This window comes from Panthera onca, chromosome E3 (genome assembly GCF_046562875.1).
Source record: "Panthera onca isolate mPanOnc1 chromosome E3, mPanOnc1 haplotype 2, whole genome shotgun sequence".
In the NCBI taxonomy this organism is placed as follows: Eukaryota; Metazoa; Chordata; class Mammalia; order Carnivora; family Felidae; genus Panthera; species Panthera onca.
Genome location: NC_138354.1, coordinates 22,207,719 through 22,228,492, shown reverse-complemented (window position 1 = coordinate 22,228,492; position 20,774 = coordinate 22,207,719). Strand labels below are relative to the sequence as shown.

General features: G+C 48.2%; 1 protein-coding gene across 2 annotated transcripts in view; it reads left to right on the top strand.

Moving 5' to 3' along the window:
• The window catches only part of SLC5A11 (solute carrier family 5 member 11), a 48,468-nt gene extending 28,329 nt beyond the window's left edge, over window positions 1-20,139 (top strand). For both annotated transcript variants that reach the window (XM_078440498.1, XM_078440499.2), the window contains 8 exons: window positions 2,504-2,709; window positions 7,148-7,283; window positions 14,341-14,448; window positions 14,790-14,940; window positions 16,895-17,063; window positions 17,465-17,680; window positions 18,328-18,499; window positions 19,839-20,139. In XM_078440498.1, coding sequence (XP_078296624.1) covers window positions 2,504-2,709; window positions 7,148-7,283; window positions 14,341-14,448; window positions 14,790-14,940; window positions 16,895-17,063; window positions 17,465-17,680; window positions 18,328-18,499; window positions 19,839-20,044 — 1,364 coding nt within the window. In that variant the 3' untranslated portion in view covers window positions 20,045-20,139. The remainder of the gene's footprint in view (window positions 1-2,503; window positions 2,710-7,147; window positions 7,284-14,340; window positions 14,449-14,789; window positions 14,941-16,894; window positions 17,064-17,464; window positions 17,681-18,327; window positions 18,500-19,838) is intronic.
• The last annotated feature ends 635 nt before the right edge of the window (window positions 20,140-20,774 follow it).

Sequence of the window (20,774 nt, the reverse complement as noted above, 5' to 3'; positions counted from 1 at the left end):
ATAAGGAAGTTAATTATGGAAAAATTGTTTCGCAACATGAACAAAAATTGCTCATTAACTTTAACAAATGTTTTGGACCCTCATGAAGAAGAAAACTTCACTGATATACCGTATGTGAAGAGGAAATACAGGGGCGCCTGGGTGGCTCAGCCAGTTAAGCATCTGGCTTCAGCTCAGGTCATGATCTCACGGTTCGTGAGTTTGAGCCCTGAGTTAGGCTCTGGACTGACAGCTCAGAGCCTGGAACCTGCTTGGGATTCTGTGTCTCCTTCCCTCTCTGTCTCTCCCCAACTCTCGGTCTCTCTCAAAAATAAACATTTTTTTTTTTTTTTTTTAAAGAGGAAATACAAATGAGTAACAAATACATGAAGGACAATTGTCAGCTTTATTAGAAAAATGCTCGGTGTGGTCACTGTCATAAATACCAAACCTTTGAACCTCCCAGGGCTTTACAAGCTGCTTATGACAGGTTTTAGATGCAAAGAGACCCAAAATACAGATCTTCCCAAGTTCTGTCATTCTTAGCAACACCTCTAGATCTTTCCCCACAAAAGTATGGGTTCTCAGTGGGGAAGTTCCATTACTTAATCCATTACAGTCGGGCAGGAAAGAGATTACAGATCAGCCCTCTGTAATCTTCATCAATCTGCTTTATTAGATGTTCTCCCAAGGGATCTGCAGATATTCACATGTTGAAAACTAACTGGCCATATACGTGTGGGTTAATTTCCGTGCCCTCAATTCTGTCCCATTGGTCTGTGTATCCCATTGGTCTGTGAGTCTTTTTATGCCAACACCATATGGTTTTGGTTTCTGCAGCTTTATAATAAGCTTGAAATCAAGAAGCACGATGCCTCCCACCTTGTTCTCCTTTCTCGATGTTGCTTTGGGTATCTGGGTCTTTCGTGGCTCCATATGAATTTTAGGGTGATTTTTTTTTTCTATTTCTGTGAGGAAAGCCATTGAAATTTTGATGGGGATTCCACTGATTTTGTAGATTGCAGGGCACCTGGCTGGCTCAGTTGTCAGAGAATGCGACTGTTGATCTCAGGCTCGTGGGTTCAAGCTTCACGTTGGGCATAGAGCTTATTAAGAAAAGAAAAAGAATCTGTAGATCTCATTGGGGGGTGTGGACGTGCTGATAATATTAATTCTTTTTTTTTTTAATGTTTATTTTTACTTTTGAGACAGAGAGAGACAGAGCATGAACGGGGGAGGGGCAGAGAGAGAGGGAGACACAGAATCCGAAGCAGCTCCAGGCTCCGAGCTGTCAGCACAGAGCCCGATGTGGGGCTTGAACCCATGAACTGTGAACCTGAGCCGAAGTCGGACGCTTAACCGACTGAGCCACCCAGGCGCCCCTGATAATATTAATTCTTCTAATCCATGAACACAATATCTGCCCATTTATTTGTGTTTTCCTTAATTTCTTTCATCAGTGTGTTATAGTTTTCAGTGCACGGACACTTCATCTTCTTGGTTACAATTGTTCCTATTTTTTTTTTTTTATCCTCTGTGTAAATGGGGATTGTAACGGGGTTTTCTTAATTTCTCCTTTCAATCATTTGTTAGTGTATAGAAACACAACTGATTTTTGTATGTTGGTTTTTGTATCTGCAACTTTACTGAATTCATTTAAAAAATTTTTTTAGATGTTTATTTTTCAGAGAGAGACAGCACAAGTCTCTCTCAAAAAAAAAAAAAAAAAAGAAGAAGAAAAAAGAACCTTACAATATTACACTCCCAAATCCTCTCTTCTTTTATTGTTGCCATACATTTACAGATGTTTTAAACCCCAATACAACGCTACAAGTTTTGCTTTAGACAGTCATTTGTCTTTTAGAGTGATTAAAAAGAAGAAAAAGCCTTTTTTTTTTTTTTTTAAATCCATTTATATTAACCTTCATTTTAACTAACCCCATGTTGGGTGTAGACATTACTTAAAAATAAAATCTTAAAAATAAATAAATTGTTATTACGCTCACTGCTGGTTCTTACTGTTTAATGGAGCAAATATGTAAATTATTGAGTCACAATTTTTATGTTTCAATGATGGTCTTCAGTATATCTGTTTCCTCTACAGTCCTATGTATTTTGTATTATGTTATTAATATTTTTTAATGTTTATTCATTTTTGAGAGAGAGAGAGAGAGAGAGCACCAGGAGGGGAGGGGCAGGCAGAGAGGGAGACACAGAATCCAAAGCAGGCTCCGGGCTCTTAGCTGTCAGCACAGAGCCGACGCAGGGTGAGATCATGACCTGAGCTGAGGTCAGATGCTTTACTGACTGAGCCACCCAGGCGCCCCTGATTATTAATATTTTGAGAAGCAATACATAATCACTACCGAAGGCATATAAAAAAAGTTAAGAACCTTGAAGGCGACTAACCTTCCTGAGTAGCTCTGCTCTAAGTAGGATTTCACCCATCTCCTACCATGCCCTTAACCACTTGGTGTGGATTGCTCTGAGTTTCTGGACAATTTGCTATTCCTCTGAATTCTAGGTTTTGCTGCAGTCGGAGGGATGGAAGGCCTAAAGGAGAAGTACTTCTTGGCCCTGGCTAGCAACCGGAGTGAGAACAGCAGCTGCGGACTGCCCCGAGATGACGCCTTCCATATTTTCAGAGACCCACTGACATCCGACCTCCCGTGGCCCGGGATCCTATTTGGAATGTCCATCCCGTCCCTCTGGTACTGGTGCACGGATCAGGTACAGACCAGCTGGCTGAGCGAGCGCCCTCCGGGAGGCTTCTTTCCTTGGGGGGGCCGGAGACTCTGGTTTTTCTTCCCTCCATCTGCTCTTGTTTGCATTCCCCGCCCCCCTTGCCCCCAAGCTCGACTACTTCCTTTTTACATCTGTGTGTTGTTTTACCTCTTGAGCTTGCTCATGTAGGGGCAAATCCAAAGCTACTAATATTTGCAAAGGGGAACTCTTTTCTTTTTGAGAGAGAGAAAAAGAGGGTGCAAGTGCGCAAGGGGCAGAGAGAGAGAGAGGAGAGAAAATCACATGAGGGGCAGAGGGAGAAAGAGAGAAGTGGGGTTCCCCCGAAGCAGGGCACAAGCTTACCCAATGTGGGACTTGAACTCACAAACCGTGAGATCATGACCTGAGCCAAAGTCAGATGCTTAACGACTGAGCCACCCAGGTGCCCCTCTTTTTTTTTTTTTTTTTTAAGTTTTTTTATTTATTTTGAGAGAGAGAGAGCAGGAGCAGGGGTGGGGCAGAGAGAGAGAGAGAGAGAAAGAGAGAGAGAGAGAATCCCAAGCAGGCTCTGCACCATCAGTGCAGAGCCTGATGTGGGACTCAAAACCATGAACTGCGAGATCATGACCTGAGCTGAAACTGAGAGTTGGTCACTCACCTGACTGAGCCACCCAGGCGCCCACGAAGGGAAACTCTTAATACATCCTGCTAATGTCGGGAAAGATCCACTAAGCAAAACAGATGATATATTTCAAAAGGAGGTTAAAACTGATAGTGGGCCTCATTTGCTCAACAAATACTCACTGGGTGTCCTCTGTGCACCAGGCACTTGGAAATCATGAGCAAACAAATCAGACAGGGCTCTTGCCTCTCTCGGAGCTCACCTTCTTCTAGTGGGGGGGTAGACAGACAATATATCTATTTAAGCAAATTGTGTGGAATATTTAAAGGTGATATATATCATTTTTTTTTTTTAAAGCAGGGTAGGGAAACGGGTTGAGTGTGGGAGTGCAGTTTAAAATAGGGTGGTGGTATGGGTTCCTGGGTGGCTGAGTTGGTTAAGCATCCAACTTTGGTTCAGGTCATGATGTCACGGTTCATGGGTTCAAGCCTCACATTGGGCTCTCTACTGTCAGCACAGAGCCTGCTTCCAATCCTCTGTCCCCTCTCTCTGACCTTCCCCCACTCACACTCTCTCAAATAAATACACATTTAAAAAATTAAAAATAAAATTTTATTTATTTATTTAAAAAAATTTTTTTTTTAATTTATTTTTGAGACAGAGACAGAGCATGAACGGGGGAGGGTCAGAGAGAGAGAGGGAGACACAGAATCTGAAACAGGCTCCAGGCTCTGAGCTGTCAGCACAGAGCCCGACACGGGGCCTGAACTCACAAACCGCGAGATCATGACCTGAGCCGAAGTCGGATGCTCAACCGACTGAGTCACCCAGGCGCCCCTGAAAATTTATTTTTTAAATGTGTATTTATTTTTGAGAGAGAGAGAGAGAGAGACCGTGATTGGGGAAGGGGCAGAGAGAGAGGGAGACACAGAATCCAAAGCAGGCTTCAGGCGCCCCATAGAAATAAACTAAAATTTTTTTTAAAAGGGCAGTGGTGGAACGTGCAACTCTTAATCTCAGGGTTGAGTTGACGCCCCACACTGGGTGTAGAGATTAAAAATATATACTAAAAAATAAATAAAATAGGGTGGCAAGGGGAGGTAGGACCAAGAAGTGACCCTTGGAAGCACAGGCTTCGAAGGAGAGGAGCAGGGCTCCCAGCGATAGGTGGGGAACAGAGTGTGCAGCAGAGGGAACAGCCTGTGCAAAGGAGAAAGCAATAAGGTACAAGGCAGCACAGGATGCATAATAAGCCCTTGTGTTGACAGAGCGTGGATAGAATCAATGTTCACATTTCTTACATTTGCACAAAGGAGCCGGATGCATGTAGGTAAAAGAAAGAAGAGGGCTCATGGGCAGGGAGACAGGGCAGACGCGCCAGGTTGGATGGAAGTTGTTTCCTCCTGTGCACCTGTTCGTACTTTGTCAAGATTTAAGCCCCGTGAATCAAAATGCCTCTCCTGTCGAAGACCAGAGATCTGTGTGCCATCTTGGTAGCCGTATTGCAGAGTCAGGGCTGATGGAAGTTTAACCGAAGTAACGATCATGGCGTGGGGCCGCGGAATGTATGCCGGTCAACACTGCAGGAAAAGGAGGCCAGGTCCCCCCACGGGCCGCGACTCCTCGGCGCCCGGGGCAGTGGTGGGCGCAGCACACATGAACCGCCCCTCTAAGAGGGAGCCCGTCCTTGGCAAATCTTCTCCCCCTCAGCCCATCTCAGGTAGAGGAGACCTTGGGACACAGCGCAGATCTAGGTTAACAGCATGAGCTTTGAACTTCACAGGCCTGGGAGCACCTGGGTGGCTCAGTCGGTTGAGCATCCGGTTTCCGCTCGGGGTGTGAGTTTCAGCCTCGCATCGGGCTCTGCACTGACAGCGCGGAGCCTGCTTGGATCCCCCGTCCCCCTTCCTCTCTGCCCCTCCCCCACCTCAAAGATAAACATGAAAAAAAGCAAACTTACCAGGCCTGGAGTTAAGTTCAGGGGGCGTAACCTTGGCATCCTAACATCTTGTTTCCTCATCTGTTAAGTGGGGTTACTAATGGTTACAGAAGAGGGAAGCATGAGGAATTCGGTCATAGTCCTTTTGTTGCAGAGACAGCTAATACACCATTAAAAACATTTATAGGTTTGCTATGGTTTATGTTACTGCTATTTTTTTTTTTAAGTAGGCTCCACGCCCAATGTGGGGCTTAAACTCATAATGTTGAGATGGAGAATCGCAAAGGGGAGCCTTGTGTGGCTCAGTTGGTTAAGTGGATTCAGCTCAGGTCGTGATCTCACAGCTTGTGGGTTCAAACCCCATGTCAGGCTCTGTGCGGATGGCTCAGAACCTGGAGCCTGCTTTGGATTCTCTCTGCGCCTCTCTCTGCCCCTCCCCTACTCACGCTCTGTCTCTCTCCCTCAAATAAACGTTTTTTTAAAAATTAAAAAAAAAAAAAAAAAAGAATCACATGTTCTACCCACTGAGCCAGCCAGACGCCCCTGTTAACTGCTCTTGACACAGTATGAATTTGTGCAAATATTTCCTTGAGATTCCTCATGCCCTTCTTAGTTGGGATCCCAGCATGCACCCTTTGAAAGCTGCCTCCAACCCACCTTGCATGGTTCAGGAGCCTGGGGACGTAGTCACAGAAGACTCTGTCTCCTTCCAAATGCCAGGCAGGGCAAGAGGGCCTAGAAACCCAAGCCCTCCTTGACGCTGTGACTGGTTTTGACCACACAGTGTAGCTGCTGACCTAGATTCTGTAGGGTCTTCTGACTTGGTTCACTGTGCTGGTGCTGCCCTAGGGAACGCACAGCCCTCTGTCTAGGCTACTTTTAGAACAGGACACGGGCAAAGCAGCATTCACAATTCACAAAGAATGTTCCAGATCTTCCTGGGTAGAGACTGAGAAGGTAAGTAACAGTGGACAATTATAATGGCATTTAAACATTTCCTGATGCTGATCCAGGGCCTGATCTAACCATTCGGTGAATTAATTCCTTTTCATACCAGTCCTATGAACTGTGGTTCCATGACTTGGGCCTGGGGGTGTGCTCTGTCTCTCTCTTAAAAAAATTTTTTTTAATTAAGAAAAAATTTTTTTTAGCGTTTATTCATTGTTGAGAGACAGAGAGACAAAGCAAGAGTGGGAGAGGGGCAGAGAGAGAAGGAGACAGGAGACACAGAATCGGAAGTGGGCTCCAGGCTCCGAGCTGTCCGCACAGAGCCCGACACAGGGCTCGAACTCAAAAACCATGAGATCATGACCTGCGCTGAAGTCGGACACTTAACCGACTGAGCTACCCAGGCGCCCGTCTCTCAAAAATTTTTTAATGTTTATTTATTTTTGAGAGAGGGAGAGGCAGAGCATGAGTAAGGGAAGGGCAGAGAGAGGGGGGAGACACTGAATGCAAAGTAGGCTCCAGGCTCTGAGCTGTCAGCACAGACCCGACACGGGGCTTGAACCACGAACCATGAGATCATGACCTGAGCTGAAGTCGGATACTTAGAGAAGTTCCATGGGAAGTTGTAACTGGCCCACCTTGGATTTGTACTTGTCCTTAACTGAAAATGGTAGCCAGAGAAATAGAGTAACTCTGTGGAGAAATCTAATTGGCCAGCGGCAATCCCAGGATAAAGGAGTGGGGAGGGAACAGAATGGGATTCCTGGCTTCCCGAACTGTACCATGGGTATTGGAGATAGGGAAGCAATGTTTCCTCTGAGGGAAGCCAGGCAAACCAAGATCCTAAGTCCTTGACACGTACTCAGGAGCTGTGCACACTTAGTTTGCCGTTACAGAGAGCCACCTCAGCTCCCAACCACCCCACTGTTTTCCAGGTGATTGTTCAGCGATCTCTGGCTGCCAAGAACCTGTCCCATGCCAAAGGAGGCTCTCTGATGGCTGCCTACCTGAAGGTGCTTCCTCTCTTCATGATGGTATTCCCTGGAATGGTCAGTCGTGTCCTCTTCCCAGGTGAGAAGACAGTGGGGAGTAGAGGCCATCTGTCTTTGAGTTTCAGGCCCTTTGAGTTTCATACATGTTCTAAATGTATGACTGCCATCATAGAATGTGATTGGAGTCCCTGCAGAGTGATTTTGACTGAGGTATCTCCATCCGGACATTTGACTCTATACTGTTTCCCAACAGGGGTTCAACAGGAACGTCTAGTATATGTCCAATCGAGGGGTGACCCATGTGTATTTTTTTGAAGCCACAAACTGAGCTCAGACCTTGTGGTTCCAGATGTCAGTTTCCTAAAGACTAATGTGAGAGTTCCTCTTAATGCTTTAGTGTTTCAGCTCCATTTGGTCATTTTGGCCCAGTGGCCAAATAACTTTGGGGGTATTTAACAAAAATCAGGGATATCATAGCCTCTAGAATATTTGCCTTAGAAAAGTTTTTTTCAGTCTGGTAAAGTGATGACATTTGCACCGTGTGGATAAACAGGACTGGGGGGAGGGTGTAATCGGGAGTCACTGTGATGTCAGGAACTGCTGATCTGTATGGAGGAAAGTTCCTCTTCTTCCATATCGGTGAGCCTTCTCTCATGCCCACCAAGGCTGTTGTTAACTCAAAGGGGAGTGTAACCTAGAGTGCTTCCTCCTTTGTGCTTTATCCTAAACAGTGCCACCTGGTAAAGAAAGGGTAGTGTTATGCCCAGAATTCGTGATCCCCAAAGACCACTAGGGAGCCGAGTCCGATGCAAAAGCAAAGAGCCTTTATTCGAGCTAGCTCGAGCTCAATCCCCTACCTGCACCGACGCAGCGGTGAGATACCAGGGAAAGGGAAAAAGAGCGAGTTTCAAAAGGACAAAGGTTTTATTGGGGCCTAGGGGCAGTTGGTCGGGTAATGGCTATGGCCTCAGCCGATTGGCTGGGGAAGGGTCCGAGTCCTGTTAGGCAGGTGAGGGGGGGGTTACTCAAGGGGAGGAGGTGTGGTCAAGGTGAAGGACACAGAACAAGATGGAGTCGGCCGGCATAGGCCCGCCCTTTCAGTAGGATGGCCCAGAAATTTTGTCAGAATAATTTAGGACAGTAAGCATTAGGAGGAAAGTGTGGGGAGCTGTCCGTGGTGCTAGACACTGGGCTCATGCTCCTGTAGTCCAGATGGCATGGAGAACCCAGAGTCACTGGGCCGGTGTCCAGGGAAAGCGCACAAGGCTTGGAAAAACCCTCCTGAGACTAAGAGCTGGAGTGACTTGATGGAAAGTACACAGCTCTCGGGTAGGCTTAACATGTGCACAAGAAAGCAGCTTTAAACAACCTACGTTCATCACGCCGAGTCTTAGCGAGAGTGCAGTGGTTATGAATATGGACTCTGATTTGAACGGTGCAGCCAGAATCCTGGCTCTGCCACATACTAGCTGTGTGACCTTGGAAAGCCACTTGCCTCTGTTTCCTCACTCATAAAACGGGGATATTACTTCATGAGACGTAAAGCAGTTCTGGCACAAGTAAGCACTGTAGAAGTGTTTGCTCTTTTTTTTTTTTTTTTTTTTTTTTTAATGTATTATCTCATTTACTCCTCAAAACAGCCTTAAGAGATAGGTACTGTTAGGGCTGTTTTCATTTACAGATGAGGAAATTGAAGCTCAGAGAAGTCAGTTAATCTGCTCATTTATTTAAAAAAAATTTTTTTTAACGTTTATTTATTTTTGAGACAGAGAGAGAGAGAGCATGAACAGGGGAGGGTCAGAGAGAGGGAGACACAGAATCTGAAACAGGCTCCAGGCTCTGAGCTGTCAGCACAGAGCCCGACGTGGGGGTCAAACTCACGGACCGCGAGATCATGACCTGAGCCGAAGTCGGACGCTTAACCGACTGAGCCACCCAGGAGCCCCAATCTGCTCGTTTATTTATTCTTCTGTGTATCCACCAAAAATCCTGAGAGCCAATGATCTGCCAGGCCTTATTCTAGAAGATGCTGGGGATCCATTAGTGAATAAGACAAACAGTATCTCTGCTGTTGTAGGGCTCACATTCTAGTGGTGGAGGAGAAAAAGATAAAAAATATCCATTGATTGTGCCGACAGCTGTGAGTGACAGGCACAGGGAGATGTTGCAGGGAATGCTGGGCAGTGGTTTCTTCTGACAAGCTTTCCAGGGATGTCCTCTGTGACAAGGCAGCCGTTGATCCACAAAGGGGCTCCTGGGTGGCTCAGTCGGTTAAGTGTCCAACTTTATCTCAGGTCGTGATCTCGCGGCTTGTGAGTTCGAGCCCCACGTCGGGCTCTGTACTGACAGCTCAGACCTGGAGCCTGCTTCGGATTCTGTGTCTCCCTCTCTCTCTGCCCCTCCCCTGCTCATACTCTGTCTCTCAAAACTAAACATTAAAAAAAAAAAAAAAGTTGATCCATATGGATGTTTTCAAAATACATTTCAGAGTGGAGCCAATAAGATTTTTTTTAAGTTTATTCATTTATTTTGAGAGAGAGAGAGAGAGAGAGAGAGAGAGAGAGAGAGAGAGAATCCCAAGCAGGTCCTGCGCTGTCAGCACAGAGCCTGATGCGAGGCTCAGACTCACCAACTGTGAGATCGTAACCAGAGCTGAAATCAAAAATCCAGCATTTAACGACTGAGCCACCCAGGCGCCCCGAGCTAATAAGATTAATGATGGGTTGGATGTGGGGGTTAAGGAAGAGCAACCTAGACCCCTCCTAGGCTACGTGACTTGCCAGAAGTTACCTGGCTAGTGCTGGGTGAGCTGGGATTTGAACCTAGGTGCATCGGCCTCCAAAGCCCGACTCTTAATCACGTATCTTAGGATTTTTTTTTAAGTTTGTTTATTTTGAGAGAGAGAGCACGCATGGCAGGGAAGGGGCAGAGAGATAGGGAAAGAGAGGATCTCAAGCAGACCCCGCATTGTCAGCGCAGAGCCCGACGCGGGGCTTGAACTAATGAATCATGAGGTTTTGACCTGAGCAGAAACCAAGAATTGGACGCTCAACTGACTGAGCCAGCCAGGTGCCCCTCATGTTACTGTATCTTGCAGCAAATTACACTTTAAGCTTTGGATCGGTGTCTGGAAGACCAATCACAAGACCCTGACCATCACTGTTAACTGCCAGCCAATCAGCAATCACGATGCCATGTTCTTTGCCCCTAAGGACTTTGTAATGTAATGGATGAGTCTGGTACTCAGGAAAAAGCAAGCTAAAATATAAATCAAAACACTCTAGCATGTGGTACCAGCAGTAAGTGTGAAGAGAGAGTGAAGTAGGGTGGAGAGGGTGAGGTGGTCGTAGTGTGTTTGAAGGCCTAGACAAGTGCTTCTCCAAGTGTGGTCCCCAGTCTAGCAGCATCAGTGTCACCTTGGAACTTGTTAGAAATGCAGGCTTTCAGGGGCGCCTGGGTGGCTCAGTCGGTTGAGCATCTGACTCTTGATTTCGGCTCAGGTCATGATCCCAGAGTTGTGGGATCGAGCCCCCTCCACACTCAGTGTGCAGCCTGTTTAATTCTCTCTCTCTCTCCCTGTCTCAGTCTGCCTCTCTCCCCAACCTGTGCTCTCTCTCTTTAAAAACAATGCAAATTTTCAGGCCCCATCCAAGACCTACTGAATCAGAATCCCTTGGAGTTGAAGCCTGGCAATCTGTTTTTAACAAGCCCTCCAGAAGACTGAGAAACCCCGGCCACTCTACTTACCTGTTCCTGTGTCTTCCCCCATGTCTGCTCTGCCAGGTGCCCCCTGAATCCTCAATTGGGTCCAGAAACCACCTAAAAGGATGCTGCAGTCCTGAGCTATCATGAGTCTGGACAACACTCTCTTCTGCTTATCCAAGTGAGAAATGGTGCAGACTTTGAAATGAACCCTAGTGGAAACTAAGAGAAGCAAAACCACCCTCAAAACCAATAAAACACGAGTCTAGAAATGTACCCATTTTCAAAGCCAATGGTCCCACCTGAGCCCTGGAAATACACTAGGGGAATGAGACCCACCCATGATACTTCTAGCTGTATGATTTGGGGAAGCCTTTTCACCTCTCTGGGCCTCAATTTACTTGTCTTTAAAATAGGGGTAATAACCACATCTTCCCCATGGAGTTGTGAAGAATATAGAGAAGGTATATGTACTGTCTTTCTCTGTAGCACCTGAGCCATAGTGAACCTCCGGTGAGTGTTGGCATTCAGAAACAGGTTTTGTGTTATTCGGATCTGACATTGCCAGAAGCATCCTTCTTGTCAAACATCAGAGGGTCTGACAGAAGAACCTGCCCCAGATCTGAATGGTTGATTAATTAACCTAAGGCATGTGGGTGGTTGTTACTGAATGGTGGGTTAATGATCTGCCAGGCCGCTGGTTCCACATGTAACTTAGCTGAGCCAACTAATATCCTTATGGATTCTTTAAGCTGAACAGACAAGGACAATGGCCTTGTAAACTGTGTCTGTCACATTTCATGGTTGAAGGTTGCATGTCGAGAAGGGTAAACAACATGAAGTTAACAACCAAAGGTTAAACTGTGTAGTTAATTAAATATCTCGGGGAGAGTCTTTCTCCTTCTAGATGTACCTTGAAGAGAGGGGCTTTTGGACAAAAAGAAGCAAAGCCCATAGGATTTGAAGGTGAACAAGACCTTTGCCCGACTGGGAGGCTCCTTACCATGTTCTGGGCATGGGAATGACAGTACTTCCTTATCTTTTAAGACTTCTCAGAGGAGTCATAAAAAGCCAAGAACTTTGAACTCTCAAAATAATTTTTCTTAAGATGTTTTCAGCTCAAGACTTCTCATCAAATATCACTTTTGGTCTACAGTTTTAATTTTATGTAAGGATTGAACCAGAGTTTTGGGGGCATCTACTTCTATTCCGCAGCAATTGTATGATCAGTTGTGGCCACAACACCCATTGGTGGATGTTAGTGGAGCAAAGGGTCCCGTCCTTGAGAAGACAAATGACAGCGTGTGGAGAAGTTTTATAGAGACCAGTATGACTTTGGACTTCCCAGTGGATGAAAGGGCCAAGAGTATTTCCATTTCTGAGGTCTGATGTTACAAAAAGGAAGATGCAACAATATTGCATTTAAAAAAATTTTTTTATTCATTTTTGAGAGAGACAGAGACAGAGTGTGAGCAGGGGAGGGGCAGAGAGAGAGGGAGGCACAGAATCTGAAACAGAGCTGTCAGCACAGAGCCCGACACGGGGCTTGAACCCACGAACCGCGAGATCATGACCTCAGCCGAGGTTGGAAGCTTAACCAGTTGAGCCACCCAGGTGCCCCATTTTGCATTTTAAAATCGTGGTCTCCTTTGACATTTATTAAATTAGCAGTTTTAATGCAGGTAAAAATATAGAATATATAAGCTCATCTGGTATACTGTCCAACATCTGCTTTTGAGGCCTCACCTAAATGGTTATCATGACATTGGAACTGCATTGGAGTGGGCGGGGGGTGGGGGGGATGTCAGCACAGGCAGTGGAGGGCTCCATGTTCACTTGTAAACTGAGGTTCGAGATGGGCTGAAAAGCAGTGTCACCCCTCAAAATGAGGAAAAAGGACTGAAGCCTTTGGATTGAGAATAGGGGGCCAGGAGTGATTCATGGGAGTTAGTTTTCCGTCCATCTGGCAGAGGAGACTTGAGAGATCACAAGTGGCCCAGCCAAGGTGACAGGTGTTGGGTAGACGTTGGCACGGTGGTGAGGAGCATTGGTCGGCTCAGATATCCGGAGCTGAGGAAGGCAGAAGGTGACAAGGTGACAGGAAAGAGGTCACTCAGATGCAGGTGCCGAACCATTGAGACCATACAGAGTTCTGAAGGTCCCAGTGGTCACGATTGAGCCTCAGATGAAGTGACTGGCTGACTCATTAAAGATGGAAAACATACACTCTCTTGGTCTTCCTCCTCTGAAAAATTGGATTGGGAGTCAGGAGACCTGGGTTTCAGCTCTGCCTCTGACATGACGTAGGTGTTTATAATCAGGTCCCTCGCCCTGGTTCCTTATCTGTGAAATGGTTAAAGTAATCTCTGCCTTCCTCATATGGTTATGAAAAAGTAAACAGCAGTTCTGTGATAGCTAGCTTCAGCCCCATAAAAATTTATTGAGCACCTACTCAATGCCACACACTCTGTCCTCCGAGCCGCAGACCTAGGCTCATCTTCTGGGATTGTGTTCATCCTTAAGCTAGGAAGACATAAAGAACTACAGATGCCAGGGGGCACCTGGGTGGCTCAGTCAGTTGAGTGTCTGACTTCGGCTCAGGTCATGATCTCACAGTTCGTGAGTTCGAGCCCCGCCTCGGGCTTGGTGCTGACAGCTCAGGGCCTGGAGCCTGCTTCAGATTCTGTGTCCTCCTCTCTCTCTCCGTCCCACCGCTGCTTGTGCTCTGTCTCTCTCTTTCAAAAATGAGCAAACATTAAAAAAATTAAAAATAAAAAAGAAAGAACTACAGATGCCAGGAAGCCATGATGGATTTACACTAGAAAACTAGAATGCTGTCCAGGAGGGAAAAGACCTGATACAGAATTACAGGGAGAGGAGGAGAGACACTCAGCCAGCGTGGTCGCGTTGTTATGAGCCTACAGTGAAAAAAGCTATTGAGGAGATGGGTAAAGAGGGATTTAGAAAATAACTCGCCACGTGCCAGTCAATGGCATTCGCCTTTGCACCTCCGACAAACGGCAGGCAAGATGTGAAATGCTTGCGGCCCCTTTTGGGGGATCCGGGGATGCAGCCTGACGTAGGACACTGTGGAGAGAGTGGCCGCTAGGTGTATGTCAGCTTTATTTGGGTCACAGTAATAACAGCTGCAATGCATCCAGCCCTTCCTCTGTATCGGACTGTGTTAAGCGCATGACGTATGTCACCTCGGCCGACCCCCGCTACGATCGTTATGTGACCGTCCCAGTTTTGCAGCGATGGCAAGGTTAAACAAGAAGGTCGTGGTGTAGAGTCCAGGCTCCTTTATTTCATTGAGCTATGCTGGTATATGCAAAAACCCTGGCTCCTGGTGCCGGCCTGCATCAGTCGGGCCGTGTTTTGGCAAGGCCTGGGCTCAGAGGCTCTGCTCACTCTGGGCCTCGTTTCTTCCACAGATCAAGTGGCTTGTGCGGACCCAGACACCTGCCTGAAGGTCTGCAGCAATCCCTCTGGCTGCTCAGACATCGCGTACCCCAAACTTGTGCTGGAGCTCCTGCCCACAGGTAATGTCCCCTCTCCCCTGAGTGCAGTCCCCTGGAGCGTCCACAAAGGAGGGCCTCGGCTGAGCCCTGACCTGAAGGAGGGACAAGATGGGAGGGCCGTGGGAAGGACCGAGCCACAGAGCCCCCGAATAAAACCCAGGCCCTGGCTCTGCAGGGGTCTCCGCCTGACTCCCCACAAGCAACCCCAGTCCCTCCTCATGGTCCCCTGAGTTCTGCCCCCTCCTAGGGGCACCGACTGGGATCAGCTGGTGCTACAGGCCTGGGGTCCTGGGGTCATGAGTGGAGGTAACAGCCGGTAGCAGGAGAAACCTGAGGCCCATAGACCTCCCTTTTGCCCCCAGGGCTCCGTGGGCTCATGATGGCCGTGATGGTGGCGGCGCTCATGTCCTCCCTCACCTCCATCTTTAACAGTGCCAGCACCATCTTCACCATGGACCTCTGGAATTGCATCCGGCCCCGGGCGTCCGAGAGGGAGCTCATGATTGTCGGCAGGTAAGGCCGTACTGAGCAGGGCCGGGGGAGGGGAGTGAAAAGTCCCACACACCCAGGGAGGAGAAAGCTGAGCCCACCCAGAGGCCACGCCCCACCAGCCCCTCATCCTGGAGGCTCGGCCTCCTCTGATGGCAAAGGGGAGGTTCCTTAGGACTCTGTGTGCAGAGAAGTCACTCATCCAAGAGACGTTCCCTGAGCACCTACTATGTGCCAGGTGGCCGGGCGCACAGCAGTGCAAAGCAAAGATTTAGTTCTTGCTTTCACAAAACTAAAGAGAAGAGAATTACAGAGAAAGGATAATTAAAAAGCAAATTACAGAGTGCCTGAGTGGCTCAGATGGTTAAGTGTCCAACTCTTGATTTTGGCTCAGGTCACGATCTCATGGTTCGTGGGATTGACCCCCACATTGGGTTCTGTGCTGATGGCATGGGGCCTGCTTGGGATTCTCTCTCTCCCTCTTGTCTCTGCCCCTCCCCTGCTCACGTGCTCTCTCTCAAAATAAATGCATAAACGTTTTTTTTTAATTAAAAAAATAAGAGGAAATTACAACCCCAATGAGTGCTATGATCAGGAGCCAGGAGATGTAAACATTCAGAGGAGGAGTCCCCAGCCTGGACTGGGTGGGACCCCAAAGCCTGGTAAAAAGGGGATGGGGTTCTGGGGACTCAGGAAGGCTTTCCTTAAAAAAAATTTTTTTTAAAGTTTATTTATTTTTGAGAGAGAGAGAGGCAGAGAGAGACAGAACGTGAGCGGGGGAGGAGCAGAGAGAGGGAGACACAGAATCCGAAGCAGGTTCCAGGCTCTGTGCTGTCAGCATGGAGCCCGACGCGGGGCTCGGGCTCACAAACTGTGAGATCATGATCTGAGCCGAAGTCAGACACTCTACCCACTGAGCTACCCAGGCACCCCCTCAGGGAAGGCTTTTCTATCAAGGCTTTTTGCAAGGTGCTGAAGTCTAGTGGGGGGAACGGAAGTGGCCAAAATGAATGGTATGCAAATTTTATGTAAAATACATGCTAATAAGGCATCTTGTTGCCCGGAGGGCTGTCTCAGTCTTGGTTTAGTGAAAGCATTCTTAGGTCAGACACAGACAGCATAACCCAGAAAAGAAAAAATAATCGTAATACATTAGACTTCATCAAAAGCTAAAAGTTTTTCACTTCAAAGGACACCATCAAGGCAATGAGAGGAGACGCCACAGATGAGAAAATATTTGCAAGCCGTGTAGCTGACAAAGGATCTGCGATCTAGATCAATCTACAAAATGAGACTGTACCCCTAGAAAGCTACACACCCCCTAGAATGGCTGTAATCAAAAAGGCAAGGAGGCTCAGTTGGTCGAGCGTCCGACTTCAGCTCAGGTCGTGATCTGTGGGTGAGGCCCACATCGGGCTCTCTGCTGTCAGTGCAAAGCCCGCTTCAGATCCTCTGTCTCCCTCTCTGCCCCTCTTCCACTTGTGCACGTCTCAAAAATAAATAAACATTAAAAAAAGAGAGACAGACACGGAGGTAGAGAAATAGCAACTTTCATAGCACTACAGGTAGGAATGTAAAACGGTCCAACTGTTTAAAACAGTTTGGCAGGTTTTTTTTTTTAATGTTTATTTTTGAGGGAGACAGCGTGAGCAGGGGAGGCGCAGAGAGAGAGAGGGGAACAGAGGCTCTGAAGTGGGCTCAGTGCTGACAGCAGAAAACCCGAGGTGGGGCTCGAACTCACGAGCTATGAGATCATGACCTGAGCCGAAGTGGGACGTTCGAACGACTGAGCCACCCGGGCGCCCCAGCAATGGATGCTCTGAATCTTGATTGTGTTACCCGAAGTTCTGGGATTGTACACTTGCGATGGGTGAATCTTATGGTGTGAAAATTCTACCCCAATAGAGCTGTTAACAAGAGACAGCAGTAAGCATCCCGGGAGGCATACTAACCAGGGTCTCTCTCGGCCTGCTGTCAGGGTGTTTGTGTTGTTGTTGGTGCTGATCTCCATCCTCTGGATCCCCGTGGTTCAGGCCAGCCAGGGGGGCCAGCTCTTCATTTACATCCAGTCAATCAGCTCCTACCTGCAGCCGCCTGTGGCTGTGGTCTTCATCATGGGATGTTTCTGGAAGCGGACCAATGAAAAGGTAGCTCTGGACGAGTCCCCGCCACGCGAGAAGCTAGCGCCGCCCCGTGAGGGCGTGGGTGGCGTTTCCGGGGATGCGTTTCTGTGGAGGGAGGCATGGGGAGGGTGCCACCCGGCCTTTGCAAAGCAGCGATGGGGGTTCTGTGTTGATGCATTCCGTCACTAAACGGGGGAGCCGAGTTAACAAGGAGTGAATTATGCATAAATGATTAGTCGCGTGTGAAAGATAAACAGCTGAGTAACTTGCAGTCCTTTCAAATCACTGACGTGTGCATCGACCGTCCCTAGAGAGCCAAGCTCTTGAGGACGGCTTGTCGAGGTCGAGGTCGAGGTCCGCAGAGGCCCAGGCCGGCCGCCCCTTAACCTTGGACGTCTCTAAGATGGCCTTGCTCTGATTTACAGGGTGCTTTCTCAGGTCTGATCTTGGGCCTTCTCCTAGGCTTGATTCGGCTGGTCTTGGACTTCGTTTACACGCAGCCTCGGTGTGACCAGCCAGATGACCGCCCCGCCGTGGTGAAACATGTCCACTACCTCTACTTCTCCATGATTCTGTCCGCGGTTACTCTGATCACGGTGTCCGTTGTGAGCTGGTTCACGGAGCCACCCTCCAAGGAAATGGTACATTTGGGTTTGGTACCGTGTAACCACGGAGACCCTGTGCCGTGAGCAGACGCACCCACGCTGGCCTTAACAAAGAGGGTTCGACTGTTCAAAAAGCTGGGACATCCAGGGTTAGGCCTGAGGGACAGCCTGATTCAGGACTGAGGATCATCAGAATCCATCCTTATTTCTGCCTCTATTTGTAGGCACCACAGGGGCCTGCCAGCTTCTAAGGCTTTTATCTTCTCTTATATTCATTAAGCAATAGCAGAAACATGTTCATCCCAGCATTTCTGGCAAAGCTCCCGATTCCCATCGATGGAGTCGGCTCGACACATGTATCTGCGACCCAATTCAGTCCCTGTAGCTAGAGAAATATATGTGCTGAGTGGCTCACGGGCGGGTCCCCCCAGATTCCCGGGCTGGGGTTAAGCCCTGGGAGCTGGAATGAGGGAGGGGTGGGGGGAGGTCCCAACAGAACTGAGGCTGCTGAAATAACCTGGGGGCATCGTGGGGGGAATATGCCCACTGCTTCTGAAGAGTGCAGGGAGTGGAGCTCGTGGTAGGTGCAGTGACAGGGCCAGGCCGGGGACATTCTCAGACATGAAGCTGAACGCGGGGTCGAGCAGGGGACCCCAATCTCCTAATCCATCGCTGCTCCTTAGGTAAGCCGCCTGACCTGGTTTACTCGTCATGACCCCATGGTCCAGAAGGAACAGCCACTCCCACCAGCAACTCCCCTGCCTCTTCCCGTCTCTCAGAATGGGACCCCCGAGACCAGCATCACCACCATCCAGTTGGAGATGATTCAAGAAAACATATCCAAACCCCACAGCTGTGAGTGGTCTCTCCTCAGTTACAGTCGAAGCCCAGGAAGAATTCTGTTTCAGGGGGGAATTTTTCTACCAAATCATAAGCCAGAGAAGGGGCAGAATTGAAATTTTAGCACCGCCTGACTCCTAATGTCCAGCCTTGCAAGTGGGTTCTTCAGTAACTTTCTTTCTTTCCCTTATTTAGTTAGTGTTTTTAAAAAAAAATTTTTTTTTAATGTTTATTTTTGAAGGAGAGAAAGACAGTGTGAGTGGGGGAGGGGCAGAGAGAGAGGGAGACACACACACAGAATCTGAAGCAGGCTCTAGGCTCTGAGCTGTCAGCACAGAGCCCAATGCAAAGCTTGAACCCACGAACCGTGAGATCATGACCTGAACTGAAGTTGGACGCTTAGCCAACTGAGCCACCCAGGCGCCCCTAAGTTTATTTATTTTGAGAGAGAGAGAGAGAGAGAATGAATGGGGGGAGGCTCAGAGAGAGAGAGAGAGAGAGAGAGAGAAGGAATCCCAGGCAGCCTCTGCACCATCAGCATGGAGCCTGATGCAGGGCTCGAACTCACACACCACGAGATTGTGTCCTGAGCTGAAATCAAAAGTCAAACACTTAACCCGCTGAGCTCCCCAGGCGCCCCTCAGTAGCTTTCATCAGATACCTCGCTGGGAAGCAATAGCAGCAAACACTTGCTGAGCGCCTGCTAGAACATGGCTCACCTAATCCTCTCGAAATCCCACAAGGTAGGCTGGAATACTACTGGCATTCTCTACATTACACTCGTTCCAAACTGGCAGCTTGCAGACATACTGTGGTTTAGCCCACCTGCCATTGTAATGAAATGTGACTTAGCATTTAAAAATCGGGAGATTGCATGTAAAATTCCAGATATCTGTCTTCTCTTGGAAAATGGGGAGATTGTAACAACACTGGGCCCACGTGTCTGCACGACTGACATCTGGAGCTTGTAAAGCGGGCGCCTTAAGACCTGGGATGTGCCCTTCAATTAGCCAAAGTCCCCACCAGCCCCTATTGCCTCCATGACCCTGAGGCTGTGGGCTGTTGTTCATCATCACGCGTGGCCCTGTATATATATATATATATATATATATATATATATATATATATATACACACACATACATGCACACACATGCATACACACTGTGGCTATGTGTCCACATCAGCCTAACAGGGGAAACTCAAGTATAGATCCAGGAGGCCGTGCATTTCAAGAGACACGAGAGATACACCAAGTATTTGTTACTATGTGCGGAACACATCTGGTTGGTCCCCTTGGTGTCTTCTCCCGGACGCACAGCCCATCCTTATGACCTTCCTTTGGGTTCTTCTAGGTGACACGACCCCAGAGCAGTCCAGAGTGGTACGGGCCATCCTGTGGCTCTGTGGGATGGAGAGCCGGGGCAAGGAGGAGCCCCCCAGCAAAGTGGAACCCGTCATCGTCTCCTTGGAAGAAAACCCCCCCGTGAAAACCCTTCTGGACATCAACCTCATCGTGTGCGTTACCTGTGCTGTCTTTGTCTGGGGCTACTTTGCTTAACGTGGGGTGAACCCAGGGGTCCGAGCTCTCGGTTTATTTTCCGTGCCCTGTTTTTGTAATGAGAGAAGACAAGTAATAAAGCTTTGTTTGTTTACCACGAGGCTTCATGGGAGTTCCTCCGGGGCATTTCCAACATGACACCGAGCTCCTCTTCTTCTTCTTCTTCTTCTTCTTCTTCTTCTTCTTCTTCTTCTTCTTCTCCTCCTCCTCCTCCTCCTCTTCCTCCTCCTCTTCCTCTTCCTCTTCCTCTTCCTCTAGCTTATGTATTCATTTTTGAGAGAGACCAAGCAAGGGAGGGGCAGAGAGAGGGAGAGAGAGAGAATCCCAAGCAGGCTCCACACTGTCAGCATGAGCCAGATGCAGGGCTTGAACCCACGAAGCTGGGGAGATGGTGCCCGAGCTGAAATCCAGGGTGAGGCACCTTCTTCAAAGGCAATGGATTGCTGGGTTGCTGTCGGTTAAGCGCCTCGGTTAAGTGTCTGTTGATTTCGGCTCAGGTCACAATCTCATGGCTTTGTGGGTTCGAGCCCTGCAGTGGGCATTGGGCTCTTGCTGACAGTGTGGAGCCTGCTTGGAATTCTCTCTCTCCAGCTCTCTGCCCCTCCCTTTCTTGCTCTCTCTCAAAAACAAACTTAAAAAAATAAAAAAGCAATGGCAGTTCGAATCTGGGGGAAAAAGAAGTATAAACGGTTCCTTTTCTCAAAGGGCTGTTCACTCTTCTTACCTGTCG